Source organism: Leptonotus elevatus, chromosome 7, assembly GCF_054856555.1.
Source record: "Leptonotus elevatus isolate MCC_2025b chromosome 7, RoL_Lele_1.0, whole genome shotgun sequence".
Lineage (NCBI taxonomy): Eukaryota > Metazoa > Chordata > Actinopteri > Syngnathiformes > Syngnathidae > Leptonotus > Leptonotus elevatus.
The window spans coordinates 17,209,882-17,225,065 of NC_141245.1; the positions used below are offsets into that span (position 1 = coordinate 17,209,882).

A 15,184-nucleotide genomic window follows, 5' to 3' on the forward strand; every position below is an offset into this window, starting at 1 on the left:
ATCCACAATTATAAGCATGGTATTGAATTATTAATAAAACTGCATGTTTCTGTCTTTGTAAAGGCATCTTTTCAAATGATGCTGGACATTGTGCAAGCATTCCAAATGTTGTGATGCAGACAAAAAATGGCTTTCAGACTACTGGAACAGCCAACATAAAACAAAGTCAGCAACCGCTTGGTTTTCCACCTTCCTTTGACTCTCCGTTGCCCTCTCGGCTTAATCCTGGTGGTGTGAAGAGGAAAGGGGGAGGAGATGTATACGTGCAGAGCTGCACTACTCTGGACGGCTCGAGCCAGCTCTGTAGAGAGAGCGCTGACCTTGCATTGCAAAGACAACACTGTTATTCAGTCATTGGAACAAACCCAATAAGAAAGTGAAGCAAATTAATGACGGCGATAAAGAAGGGATGCCACTGCTTGGATTAATGACTAAAACCTTTCCATGTCATCATGTCAAAGCATGCATTGTGAGGCAAAACAGGATACAGGATGCAAAGATGGTTGGGTTATATGTTTAATAATGCAGGTGGGAGAATGTGCATGCTTGCAAGATTGTTTTTTCCTTCTCTTTAATGATGTCATGTCACGATATACAGTAGACTTGATTTAGTTTGCCAACACAACAGCTCTGATGTTGCAGACTTTGCCGGCCACCTGCATCCTGGCCTGTTGGATACATTACAACATCCACAATAAATCCCTCATTTACTGCTAAGTGTATAACTCTGGATTCTACAAACAAAAGCAAGCAAACAAACTAATGAAATAGGCCTGGACAAAAATGATGGTACCTCTATAAAAGAATGAAAGTAATTTGACCAGATAGAGATATGTTTAAAACTCAGGTGTGTTGGAATCACAGGTGTCTTCAAACTCATAATCAATTAGTCACATGTGCTTTTTGGTGAAGTGGTATGTTGCACACTGAACATGGCCAATTTTCACTAGCAACAACATCCAGAAATTTCTGATATTTCTGCACCTTACACGGTGAAAACAAACTGCATATTTGATTGCTTTTGCCTGTGACTACCATACAAACCAGGCAGATTGTTATAGTAGTCAAAGACATTTCATCACATTTTGAAATCAAAATAATCCGTACAAATCAAATTACAATGATCCAAAGTCCAATGTTTTTCAATGGTCGGAGAGCTTCCTTTCACCGAGTAAGACCGCCATTTTGACGTCGGACATTTAATAGTCAACAACTCTGGTGCGTATGATATATTTTATTTAAATGTTTTTGTCATGTTATTGGATAAATATTGTTTCTGAACTGCCTATGTGGCGTACTGTTATATTGACTTTTTGTATAGGGTTTCTTTCTGTAATTGTGACGATAAAACTGGTGACTTTGGTTCATTTTACGCACTACCACTGTAGTGGGCGGTCCCGTTGGCCATGGCCACTGACTGGTGGTCACATGGCCCACGCGCGTGGTGACAAGAGGCGAGGGAGTGTACGTGGGAGTTGGGGGAGGGAGGAGAAGAGGACTATATCGGGTCCACTCGCCGAGAACCACGTACGCTCGAGGACCGCGGAGAGGGACCTCCCCGGGCATCTCCCCGTGCCTCGGTCGTCTCGTGACGACCCGACTCGTTTCCTTTCATCGCCTGGGTGCGTGCGCTTGTTTTGAATGTACGTGGGAAGGAATGAACGAGAACGCTGCGTGGACTGGAAGTAGACAATTCCGGAAATAACATGCGTACACGCAGCCTGTCACGTACGCTCAGGAGTGGATTTGCATTGCTCTGGGCTGAAGTAAGTGATAGCGCATCAGGATCTTCGTCTCGCTTCGTTTTATGTTAAACTCTCAAATGTTGTTGTATTGAACTGAAGCTATTTATATATTTTATGTGGTTTTAGGCATAAGATGATGACACAAAGTTAAGCCGGTTGATGATAGCGTTAACGTTTTTGAATTGTAGCAACATATATAAACAAAATAAATTAAAAAGTTAAATGTCTATAATATAAACGGCATATTAGTGCCTGTTTCCAATTGTTACCAATTCAATGGCAATGGTGTTTTATTACAGTTTGGTTGCGTGGTGACAAATGTGTACATTAAGCTTCAAGATGCATAGATAATAACAGTAACTTAAGCTAACACAGTGTTTATTGCCTGCTCTAAATGACGTATTTCATGCTATAAATAGCCCTAAAGTGTCTAATTTTACTCTTCGCAGATACACAACACAGCCTCAAAATGTTTCTGCGAATAATGCAGGCTGCTCCGCTGCTTGGTCTCTGTTCAGGGTAACAGATGATGGTTGCCGCAAAAGCAGGAAAAACAAGGTTAGGACATGAAAGTGTTTGCATCAGAGCTCCTCTCCGTCAGACGACCCAGCGGCTCAGCTAAAAGATGAAGGGCGGACGTGTGCTACGTGCACATCCAGCACATGACGTGATGAAATGGAGACTTTGGGAGGCACGAAGCTTTTAAAGCCAAGCTCTGCCTCCTGCAAATCGGTAGCAGTTTCAGCATTTCAGGAAAGGAGGATCAGCGGCCAGCAGCTCGCCCCTACGCCAACCGAGATTGTGTACACGCACCCGACAGACATGGGGATCAACGGCTTGTACGGGATGCTGGTCGCGGGTCCGACTACCGACGAGTTTCTGGTGGGTCTAGCCTCCCAAAGCGACCCGCGTGGACTCACAACCCCGATCAAACAATGCAGAACCGGTGTGCCGCTCTACAACGGTGGCGCAGCGTCTCTTTCTGTGGAAGGAACCCCCGCGGGCGCTTTGGCCCACACACCAAACTCAGCACAATTGAAGAGGACCTCCGGAACCCCTATGTACTCCCTCACCGGCCGAACCTGTCTGTTAGAGAATACAGACCCTGCTGTGATAAGGAGGATCAATAATGACCTAAGAGCTAGACAGCAACAACAGAAGAGGAAAGTTGGGGAGAACCGGGACTTTGGTTCTGAGACTTTTACCGGGTCAGCAGAGCTGGAGGATCCTGTGGACACAGTTTTTACCTCGGTGGAATCTGACTTGAAGCGAAGGAGATTGGCTGATGGAAGTATTGCTCACAATTTTTCAGCTGCTAGACTGACTGCTGATTGCAGTAATAGTTGCTATGGTGACCAGCTGATTACCAGTCAGTGTGTCACCCCCCAAACACCTTTCAGCCCTACAGTACCCCCAGCCCAAATGATCCAGCACAACATATATCAGCCGGCAACCCTGGGCCCTCCGTATGACTACAGTCGGACCTCCCCTGTGGAGGTTAACGGAATCCCAACACCTCCGCCGTCAGAGGCGTCCGCCTGGTCAGCTGAGCGTGTGGCTCTTCAGTACATCGTGCCTTGCATGAAGAACTACGGCATATGCGTGAAGGACAATTTTCTTGGCCCTGTGTTAGGCGAGCGGGTCTTGGAGGAGGTTGAAGTCTTAAATCAGAACGGAAAATTCCGGGGCGGGCAGTTGGTGAGCCAGAGAGGCATTCCCTCTCGGAGCATCCGAGGTGACCAGATTGCCTGGGTGGAAGGACACGAGCCGGGGTGTAAGAACATCGGGACTCTGATGTCTTTGATCGACGAGGCCATCATGTGTAGTGCGGCCAATGGACAGCTGGGGGACTGTGTCATCAACGGACGCACTAAGGTGAGAGTTAGTGCTGGATTTGATCAGTTTGAAGTTTGATCATGGTCATGTAATTTTGGTCGCATAGTTACTTCCCCATAAACATGTCTGAAGTTCAGATTGCACAGTGGGCATCTTATTTTCTTCCCACCTCAGTTTAGGCCTGCCCCAACCATTGCCCTCATCATGTTGGCACCCAGAGGAAGAAAAATGCATGTGAAGCTGTATCGCCTGGAAATCGGCCCAGCTATGTGTGGCTTTGAAGGCAATTCTGTCCCTTCTTTTAGGACTAATTATTGCAATCTTGTTAGCTACGAAGTAAATAAAAAGCTTACAGGAACAATGCGACACATTTTCCTTTCAAAATGCTGAATCTGATTGGAACGACCACTTTTTATTTTTTCTTCTTTTTTTGTGTGAAAATCAAATGATTTTTTTTCCGGAAAAATTAGGGTTTTTGTTTGTTTGTTAGGTGTGAAGTGCCGATTGCTCAACTCGAGTTGCTACTTACGTTACCCAAGCAATAAACATGTCCAAGGACTCTTTTAGGGATGGGCAGAATAATTGGTTAATGATTAAAAATTCAGTAGATTGTGATGAATTATTGTTCTGAATGGAGCGCTGTACGCTACTTGGTTGCAACCAACAGGCTTGACTTGTTCTTCTTTAGAGTATAAACAAAGAGAACAGCTATAGGAAGTTGAGCTGTATCTATGCGGACGGAAAGATTGTGCCATTCCAGTAAAAACACTATTTAACGTATAACGTCATTCATTGTTATTTTACCCCCACAGTCGTAAATCTTGATGATCAATTTTATATCTTTAAGTGACTAACACGCATCGTCGTAGCTTAGCAGGTAGTGGTACAATACTGGATTGTAGTCAAATCGGGTGGTATTGCTTTTGTACTTTTGGCACGTTTGCACTATTTCATTGTAGTCCAATAATTTCCCTCAAGGGCGCTACTTAAGTGTAGATTGTTTCTTGAGCGACTCCTACTCAGCTCGCATTTCTGACATTGTACCACTTTCCTTGATAGGTGATACTGTCCCCGCCTCAGGAATTGAAGTGTGTTTTTAAGAATCCAGTGTCAAAGTATGTTGCCAGACATTTACAGGGCTAGAACAGATTAATTGTCATCTGAGAATTGATTGGAGTCTACCTCCACTTGTATTGATCTCCACTTTAGTACAGTCCTCATTAGAACCCAACAACCTGGCTCTCACCCCATCTGTTTTGGAGCATCTAGCCCTTGCCCCATGTCTCGCCATTTACATAAGACCAGGGCCATGTTTGGACAGCACCGACCTTTGCTTTACGCTGCTGTCAGGTGTACTCGGACAGAAGGATAGTAATGCAAGACGTGTTTTCACAAGGAGGTATTTAGTCTCGTAATAACCGGTGCATTGTCAGGTTTCCACAATGTCCTTAAGAAAGACTACTGCGTTCCTTGACAACGGTTACATTCCATTTTTAATACCAGTTCTTAATCTTTCTGCATCCCATCCCATTTCTTCAGACTTGTCAGTTTTGCCACAGGTTCCAAGCCCATACTGAGCGCAGCTCTATGTTGTCTGAAAATTATGCATAAACATCAGCAACAAGCACGTCTCATTAATATGCCGCAACTCTCATTAGTCCTTAGGAGTCTGGTCGTTCTGTATAATGGATTTTGGTCACGATATTGTATGCAGTTTTTCAGTATGTGCAGTTATCTAGTGATTGGGGAGCCATGTAGCAGAATCTGTGTCATTCCGAGCATCTGCTGCAGCAGACCGTCCTCAGATGCCCTTCTGGTGCTCAGCAGTGCCACCATTCCAGCCTAAACTGGCAGTAACAACACTTACAGCTGTTACACAGCTACAGATGTAGACCAGCGTTTTATTTTGATCTGCACTCCATCCTTTCTGATAATGGAGAGATAAAAAAAAAATACGATTAGAGGTGAAAGGATATATCATTTTTGACATTGCATGCTTTTTCCTATTGTGTAACTAAATATTTAGTAAACAGAGTTAGACTGGGAGCCATTTCTTTATCTGCACTGATCATCAACATTTTTGACTAGATATCTTTAGTGGATTATGCAATTCAGGTCTGTTGTGCATCATTTGCACTGGTCGCCAATAGCACAAAACATACACACACACTACAGTAAGTTTGTTTTACTATCTTTGTGGGGCCATCTCATTGACATAATGCATTTCCTAGCCCCTAACCATCAAAAATGATTGCCTACCCCTATTCCTTACGCTAACCTCAACCATAACCCAATTCAAACCTAAACTCTAAAACCAAGTCTTGACCTTCAAAAAGAGGTCTAAACTTGTGGGGCCCAGCAAAATGGCCCCACATGGACGGGTGGGCCCCACAACTCTGTGATATCCTGGAATGTTGGCCCCACTATGTAACAAAAACAAGACCACACATTCACACCTATGGTCTTCAATCAAAATGTCATTCGTACCCGGATTGCCCGACCGAGGCAGACATGCTAACCAAAATCCGATTGTGCTGCCTACACCACCACAATGGATTAAAAATAAAACTATCTTGGTTTGATCAAAACACAGACTTTTAGCTTTCATTTTTTAAAGAGGTTTGACAATAATCTACATTAAACATTCAGGAAGTAGCGATTTTATACAGACTACCTCCATTTTCTGTCTCTTACATAATAAACTAACAAGGTTAATAACCGAGGCGTGGTCCATTTCCTTGTAATTTTATATAAACAGTAAGTGAACTGTAAGGTAAGTCATATTGCTATAGTAGTACTGAAACATGCTCCGACAAGCAAGTCATTTCTTTCTCATTTTGCTAAATAATGAGCCATGATATTGAGTAGGAATGAGATGGTTGTACACCTAATAGTTCTTTTCATATAATTATCCAACAGACTTACACATAAAAAAATTATAGTGATAATAGCTATTAATCATGTCTGATCATTAATGTAACATCCTCCTCTGTACTCTAAGTGATTAATTCAATGTCGAAATGTGATACTATGGCACTGACAGATAGTAACTTAACATAATTTCTTCCCTGTCTGAAAATGATAAATGTGACTTTTGACCCATCACTGATAACCCCCTAAATTCATAGTTGATTCATGGCAAGGGCACAAGTATTGACCCATAAACACATTCAAGCGGCAGTGGTATTTCTTTTCATAACTCATAACCCTAAGGAGTAAGAATTGGATGGATGGCTATTGTTACTTTTCCTCATAATTGTTGTCAAATCATTTTGTCAAATGCCTACCCCTTTGGAAAACACTGAAAACAGAAACCTGTGTATCAATATATCATGATAGGATCTGCAATCCCGTTTTAGTTGTACGCATTTCTCACACCTACACTGCACATCTGATAGTATAGTAGTTCACATAAAGTACAACAAGTGGTAGTGATATAGCGGGTGCACGACCGATTAACTGTATAAGATACTCATTTCCCTGTACCTTCATCCATTATCAGGCGTTTCTTCATCCCCTACGCCATCTTGTAGCGGCAAATCACAATAGGCATGCACCCTCTCAATTTACTTTTTGTTCTTGTTCAGTACAGCATCTAATGCCTGACCAACCACCACCGGATCGGCATGTGGCTGGCACACGTTAAGCGTCAATGGCGGTGTCCGTCGGGGCACGCATTGCTCGGTGCCAATTACACCATAATTTACTGAGGGCACTGATCTCAGCAGAGATGTGACGTGAGCCGAGGCCTGGAGATGGGATCGCAGCATGCTGTGTCACGCCGAGTGATGTTTGTTTGCGTGTGTGTGTGTGTGTTGTCTTGTTTTTGTGACATAGTGGGGCCATTTTGCTGGGCCCCACAAGTTTACACCTCTTTTTGAGGGTCAAGACTTGGTTTTAGAGTTTAGGTTTGAATTGGGTTATGGTTGAGGTTAGGGTAAGGAATTAGGGGTAGGCAATTATTTTTGATGGTTAGGGGAAGGGGCTAGGAAATGCATTATGTCAATGAGATGGCCCCACAAAGATGGTAAAACAAACACGTGTGTGTGTGTGTGTTTGCGCACTTAGGGCCCCTCTTAGTCACTTGAGTGTATGTGTGAAGCTGACGTCTGCTGTACAATTAAATTGTTGATTCCGCTCAAATACTATATACTGTATATTTAATACCTTCAATATAAACATACATTCATATTAGCACTCACCCCCCCCCCCCCCCCCAGTGCTTACTGTTTGTAAAATAGCCTCATGAATAGGGCAGTCTGTGATTTAGAGCTGCGTTCCAAAAAGGAAACGCAGCTACATTATCAGGTATACAGTACCTTGCAATATCCAATGAGATCTAGTTAGAGCAAAAATGTTACCTTTGCAAAGATAGTAATATTATTGACACCGTTGAAAATTACTAATGAGGACAAACACTTTAGAAACGGATGGATGGATGAATTTAAACATTTATGAAGGCCATAGGCAGTTGAGTTAACTGCAGCACAAGGTCACTTGGCTGACTGAGAATGAGAAACATGTGTAGGAAGCCCTTAGGTGTCCCGCCTCACTGAAAGCCACTGACAGGTGGCGATTGTGCTAGAAATCTTTGTTTTGATTTCCTCAGGGTGGCAACTCTTGTTGTAGCACAACATCGACGTCGGTGTCAAGCAAGCCGGGTCGATTCGATATTGCAACCACGCGGAACCTGTTAGTCATGAATGACGTGCGGCTGCCGCTCGGGTGATGTGATTCAGAGAGGTTCCAGTGTTTCCACCCGGAGCAATATGCGCTGACAAAGGTGACAGAACCTTACATTGTGTTCAGCCAGTGGTGTAAAGTGGGGTGTCTGTGACCTGGGCCAAGCGTCAAATCTCGAGTTATCTTTAAGGTTATGCATTGCATTATTGCATGGGTAATTTAATATAGCCCACCGCTCGTTGGCATGTGATGGCCCTACAAGTGGACAAGGATAGACACAATCGCTAGTCCACTTTCACTTTCATACACAACCTGCTACTGACAAAGACTGGCTATCATAGGGTGACCATATTCTCATTTCCAAAAAAGAGGAAATTTGCCCCGGCCTTGAAATTGTGGTACCAGTTGCAGTTACACAGTGTACTTCACCTCCTATTAGTCACGCAATGCCAACCGGACATTTTCATGAATTTATAAATGTACAGGACGTAACAAAATGGACGTTTGGTCACCATAGGCTAACAGTTAGCTCGTTATTAGCCAGCTGCTAATCAAAAAATGGCTAACAATTGGCCAGTTATAATCCAGAAGCTAACCAGAGCTACTGGCAAAGACTGGCTAACAATTTGACAGGTAGCAGCCAGCTGCTTACCTGAGCTACTGACAAAGACTGGGTAACAGTTAGCCAGGTAATAGCCAGCTGCTAACCTGATAAACGACTAACTGTAACAAAGACTTGTTAACCGCTAATGTTATGAGCCATTACACCCCCAATGGTGGCCCCAATGAAAACAAGGTATCACAATATCACTTTTTTTCCACCCACAGAAATCTAGAGATGCATAGTTTCCTCGCACTGCTGCTGGCTACAATCATTCAGAATCTCTGCCTGCTGCCAGACAGTAAAACAATCTGCTGTAGTTGATACCCGCCTAGTCAGCGGAGAAGTTTAGAAATCTCAGAAACATGAACTTGTTTCTGTAGCCTGCACTCATGGCACACACTCTTTTAGTTTTCTCTCATTTCTCATTTTAAGGCCATTTCAGGCACTTTGGTGTTGAAATGCGCACTGACTTGAGAGCAGTCGCGCAGGTCTGCGCTCCCCAGCGAGAGTGGCCCCCCGAGCTGCCTCACTGGCTTGAGCAAGTGGGGGAAATACCAGCGTGAGACCATTGTTTCGATTGTGGATTTCAATGTGTAGATCGTCATTTTGACCAGCTGCTGAACTTCCACACATTTCTGTGCTTTTGACATGTGGGAACCTAACTGTACACAACATTAGGCTTACCTTGAAAAAAAAAAAGAGAGGCAATGCAAGATCTGTATATTAAAAAAAGAAAAATATTAAATCCTTAATGTTTACTGATGGTTAAGAGAAGTCCTAAATGATGTTGGTCTCTCAGACTGAGAGGTGTTTCTAAGACCAAGATATTAGAAACATCTATCAGTTGCTTCAATTCCACATACAATTTCCAGAATACAATACAGTGTAATAATCCATGGCGCAAAGCCACTGTAAATTTCCTTTGTAATATGTAATAGTGCTGAACAAACAAAACTAATCATCCTGTTTCCTCCGTTGCAGGCAATGGTCGCCTGTTACCCAGGGAAAGGTGCAGGATATGTCCGCCATGTGGATAACCCGAACGGTGACGGCCGCTGCATCACATGTATCTACTATCTCAACAAGAACTGGGATGTCGAGGTATGATAAAGAAGTGAACCCCGGTATTCTGTTTGAAATGGTTGATTTTACATCTGGGTTCGTTCATGGTCACTACATTTCCTAAACATTCTCCAAAAAGTCTTGTGTTTTTTCTTGATGCAAGCTAATTTTTACTATGTTCAAAAATCATTTTTCTTGTCGTAAAGAAATTTGGAACACATTCCAAATAGTAGCTAAATTTATTATCAATAATAATAGCTGGCTTGGCTAAATACATGCTAGCACAAAATTATGTGGGCATTAGCTCTTTACACAAGCAGCACAAGTCATTAAACTCACCTGTTGGCATTTGCATCCAATAAGAAATGTGAGCGAATACAGGCAAACTAAGTTGTAACGGCAAAGTAGACTAAAAGTATACACTTTGCCTCCCAATAAAATGGGATATTTCAAACACAAGTGAATTAAAACTAACTGACAATAAGTAAATAAAAGATTGGCCCAGTTCTGACATGCTAACCTGGAATATATGTGGGTTCACTGCACTTGCTATTGTTAGATATTTTCCCTCCATGTGTAGCTTGAATGAACACAAAAAGTAATGTTTTTCTTTCTTCTTTAAAAAAAAAAAAATAGACACAAGGCGGGGTGCTGCAGATCTTCCCCGAAGGTAAAAATGTGGTCGCAAACATCGAGCCCTTGTTTGACCGACTGCTCATCTTCTGGTCGAACCGCCGCAACCCACACGAAGTCAAACCGGCCTACGCTACTCGGTGAGCTTCAACTTGGGACATTTAGAACTTCTTTCATTTACGTCACTGAACGGCATCCATCCTTTTCTCCTAGCTGGGGGGCGAGGTGGGGTGAGAGGCAGGAAGTATGTGTTTCCTGAAAGGGGAGGGGCATGCCGGTGGGGAGGAAGGTTCAATTGCAGGGCTCGTGCTGACGAGGCACACACATGAGAGACAGGAATAAACAAAACAGCCCCACAGGAGCGAGGAGACATTGTGGAAATTAACCCCTCACTGACCTAAGCATTAGCTTATGCTCCGCTCACATCTTAACTCATTAACTGCCATTGACGGCTATAAACGTCAAAAATTCATTTGAACTATTTCTATTAGTTTAACATTTTTTTCCACTTCAAATCTATTTTTTTATAGTACATTTAGTTTTGTACATAAAATTTGTGATTAATCGCGAGTTCACTAGAGAAGTCATACGATAAATTACGATTACAAACTTTAACTGCCTGACGCCCCGAATTTTTAATAATATTTTCTTTTTTTTTATTCATTCACTGCTATAAACGTCAAAAATTCATTTGAACTATTTCTATTTAACATTTTTTTCCACTTTTGTTAACAAGAGTATGAAAACCTATACTTTTTTTACTGTACATTTAGAACATATAGAATTTGTGATTAATTGTGAGTTAACTAGTGAAGTCATGTGATTAATTACAATTAAAAACATTTAATCGCCTCTTGCCCCTAATTTTTAATAAAAAAATTTTTTTTATTGAATTTATGGCAGTGAATGAGTTAATAAAATAGCGCTAATAAATTCTCTACAGTGGAACCTATGAGGTCAAATAAATCTGTTCCTGGCGGTTTAGGGTTTAAACCCATTTTTTTCCCATTGATACGATGGACATCCATTCCCAGCCTCAAACTGTTATTTTACTCAACAAGCCGGGTTAATCTGCTAAAAAGTATCTTCTAACACGAGATGTTTTCCTAATTATGTTTGTCTTCCAGCTATGCCATCACAGTCTGGTACTTTGATGCCAAAGAGCGAGCAGAAGCGAAAGAGAAATACAGGCTAGGTGAGCTGAAAAACTCCCCTTGTAAATTCTCGGGTTCTATTGTGACAAATGTGCTTTTCCCTCTGCTACCTGTGTCCATAGCAACGGGACAGAAAGGTGTTCAAGTGCCTGTCAGTCCGAACAGCAGGACATGAATCCCTGCTAATCAGCAAGAGAGCAAGCATGAAAGCACCGTGTGCCTTTCTGAGCTCTTAATGGATGCCATAAAAGGAGTTAAGGGAGTTAAACTGTCACTCGCTTGTGCAGAACGGACCGCGCTGCTCTGGTAAAGGTCAGCCCGCAGTCCTCCCTGGCGGAAAACGAAACGGTCCCGTTCTTTAGACATCTCGAATCCTCAATGAGGACAATTAACTGGAAAAAGGACTCCTGTCTAGTTTGTTTGTTTGTTACTTTGCCTGTTGCAGTAATGTGAGGAATCTTTTTTTTTTTTTTTCGCCCTCACTTTAAACAAGAACATGATTAATCCAATCTGAGAGACACAAAGAGCATCGGTCATCAACAGGACGTTTTGACCTTGCGATGACCTCCTGCGTAGATATGAAAAGGCCATTGTGGAGAAATTATGACTACTTGACAGTGAGGAGAAGATGAGGAGAAGATGGTACTTGTTTACTCAGTGCTCACCATCCACACTAAGATGAATTGTCCACTGACTTCAGACGTGAATTTGCTTGCATTGTAACTCATTCACTGCCATTGACGGTTATAGACGTAAAATATTCAATTTAACTATTTCTATTAGTTTAACATTTTTTTCCACTTTTGTTACCAAGAGTATGAAAACCTATAATTTTTGTTACTATACATTTAGAACAGAGATAATATTTGTGATTAATTGTGAGTTAACTCATGAAGTCATGCAATTAATTACGATAAAAAAAATGTAATCGCTTAACGCTCCTAATTTTTTATTAATCTTTTCTTTTTATAAATCACGTCAGGCGATTTTTTTTTTAATTGTAATTAATCGCATGACTTCGTGAGTTAACTCGCGATTAATCATAAATTTTATATCTGTTCTAAATTTACAATAAAAAATGTTTTCTAGGTTTTAATATTTTTGTTAACAAAAGTGGAAAAAAATGTTAAACTAATAGAAATAGTTCAAAATAATTTTTGACGTCAATGGCAGTGAATGAGTTAATAGAAGGCGGCATACGCGTTTCATTTTCTCTCGATGGCTGCCTAACGAGTGACGACATGAGAGAGAACTTTTTCACTCTACATTTTCGAAGTGATGTGGACCGACATCGCTTCATAGCCTCAAACTGGGTCTCACTTAAGTGTGTTGTGTGCATGTGTGTGTGTGTGTGCGCGTGTGTGTGTGTGTATGTATGCGAGTCCACTTGTACCTCGTACTTGCTCTTAACACAAAAAAAAGTACAACATGTAGATGTCTACCACATGTATGACAGATAATGCAAAGATAACTATAGTTAGAATAAAAAAAACATTTGTATACTCACCGGCAACACCCGAACACGCATGTAATACAATACAAGAGCTGTATTGACACTGCAATGTCAATAAAGGTACAGATGAGCCCAAAATTATTCAGACCTTGACAAAAAAACATATATATGGCAAGTGTATGTAGGTCTGTGTGTTGGGATATATTTGAGTTTCCATTATATTGTTAACATAGACAAAAAAGTTCCGTATTCATCAATATTCTTCATACACAGGCGCATCAAATAATACTCATAAAAAGCTTGTTTATGTCAGAAATCACATACTGTAAATTGTTTCCTCGATATAATGCGGTTCACCTTTCGCGGCCTCGCTGTTTCGCTGATTTTTTTGGGGGGGGGCAAATTTTGCACGCTTTTTTTTCACAGTGTACATTTTTCTTAAAATCTATAAAGGTTTGAAAATGTAGAATGTTTAAACGAGAGAAATGTGAAAAAAAAATTAACGCCTGTCAGAAAAGTGTATAAAGTGTGTGGGGAGGTGTTTTACAGCCTTAAAATATATATAAGTGGAAAAAATAAATCTGACTTTTTTTTGGTGCAGATTTCACCTATTGCAGGTATTTTTTGGAACATAACCTTAGCGATAAATGAGGAAACACTAATACCCATGCAAAGTTTGTCAGTAATTAGTTGCAAAATGTGGAACTCATTTTATTCATATTCATGAAACAAATTATAAAAACTTTTTAGGAGGCCAATTCCTACACAATTTGTATATGTTAAAATAATTTTTGATTGTTTTAATATTCTAATTTGAAAATGTTGTCTTTTCCTTGCTGTATGTCAACTGTTCAGTGGACCCCCGCTTTTTAGCGCCGGCTTGCGAATAGTGAAAATCCACAAATAATTGGTGCTCATATTATAAATGCATTTTTGTAAACAGACAAAAAAGCTTCTTTATTTTTAATCGGTGACTAGGTTGCATTCAAAATAAATAAAACAATGATGAATATTTGTCACTGACTCTAAAATAACACGTTTTGCTACTTTCTTGACGGCTGGAAAATGCTCATTCAGCTAGTCAAGATATGAATCTTTTTGGGTTTAACTGTATAAATTTAACAATATAATATTCATTACGGTTGTAGTTTGCAGCGGAGTCAAACTGCACTGCATCACGACAATAACTTGAAAATGCATGTAGTGTACAGTTTTTCACAATTTGCCACTCTGGTGTAACCAAATAAGGTAACCAAAATGAACAACAATGTATTCCTCCATCAAAACTGATGATAATTATGCTTCGAATACAAATTTTGTATTGGATTCCATTCCAATGTGCATGTACTGGTGAGCTGATAATATGCTAATTTTTAAGAGCATAATTCTTATTTCAAAACATATGTAGGAATAATACAATACTAAGCACAGGGTTGAGCACACACACACACACAAACTATATGTGAACTGCAGCGTGTACTGCCTGCTTGTGTGCGCGTTTGTGCGAGTGTGTAAGCGTGACTTTCTCAATGGGTATTTGCACACGTGATAGATCTACTGTCTTGACAATAGGTTACAGTTGTTTGTGTTAGCCTGGTTAAAAAAGGTTACAACAGCAACAACAACAACAAAAAAGCACTTTATTGAGTGAACTGATCGAGTGTTTGTAAAGAAAAAAAAAAGCCAGATAAAGGAGTTACTCAACTGGCTGTGGTAGTTGAAGAAAATGCAATAATGTTTGTTTTGTAACGCTTGATAACAATCAAACCAATTGTGAACTAATGTGAAAATAAAATAAAATGCAGACGAATAATGCCTTCATGTTGTGTCTTGTGTGAGTTTTAGAAATCAGACATTGCTACAAAATGACAGAGACAAGCAAACGCAGCCAAGAATAGCACTGACCTTTACCTCCTTTTGTAGAAACACACTGCCCTTCATAACCCCGAAGCAGCTTAAAAAAAAAAAAAAGCATTTTTTGACTGATAAAAATAGCCCAAGGCTTCACTGATTG

General features: G+C 40.9%; 1 protein-coding gene across 1 annotated transcript; it reads left to right on the forward strand.

The window, feature by feature from the left end:
• Positions 1-1,476: 1,476 nt before the first annotated feature.
• Positions 1,477-14,985, forward strand: egln2 (egl-9 family hypoxia-inducible factor 2). The gene is made up of 6 exons (XM_086080924.1): positions 1,477-1,766; positions 2,195-3,620; positions 9,850-9,969; positions 10,567-10,703; positions 11,691-11,758; positions 11,840-14,985. The coding sequence occupies exons 2-6, from the start codon at positions 2,421-2,423 to the stop codon at positions 11,890-11,892; spliced, it is 1,578 nt and encodes a 525-aa protein (XP_085937050.1). The 5' UTR covers positions 1,477-1,766; positions 2,195-2,420; the 3' UTR covers positions 11,893-14,985.
• The last annotated feature ends 199 nt before the right edge of the window (positions 14,986-15,184 follow it).

Coding starts and splice junctions, on each gene's coding strand:
- egln2 (XM_086080924.1), top strand. CDS start 2,421: ATGGAGACTTTGGGAGGCACGAAGCTTTTAAAGCCAAGCTCTGCCTCC. Junction 3,621..9,849: donor TCATCAACGGACGCACTAAG/GTGAGAGTTAGT, acceptor CCTCCGTTGCAG/GCAATGGTCGCCTGTTACCC. Junction 11,759..11,839: donor GAAAGAGAAATACAGGCTAG/GTGAGCTGAAAA, acceptor CTGTGTCCATAG/CAACGGGACAGAAAGGTGTT.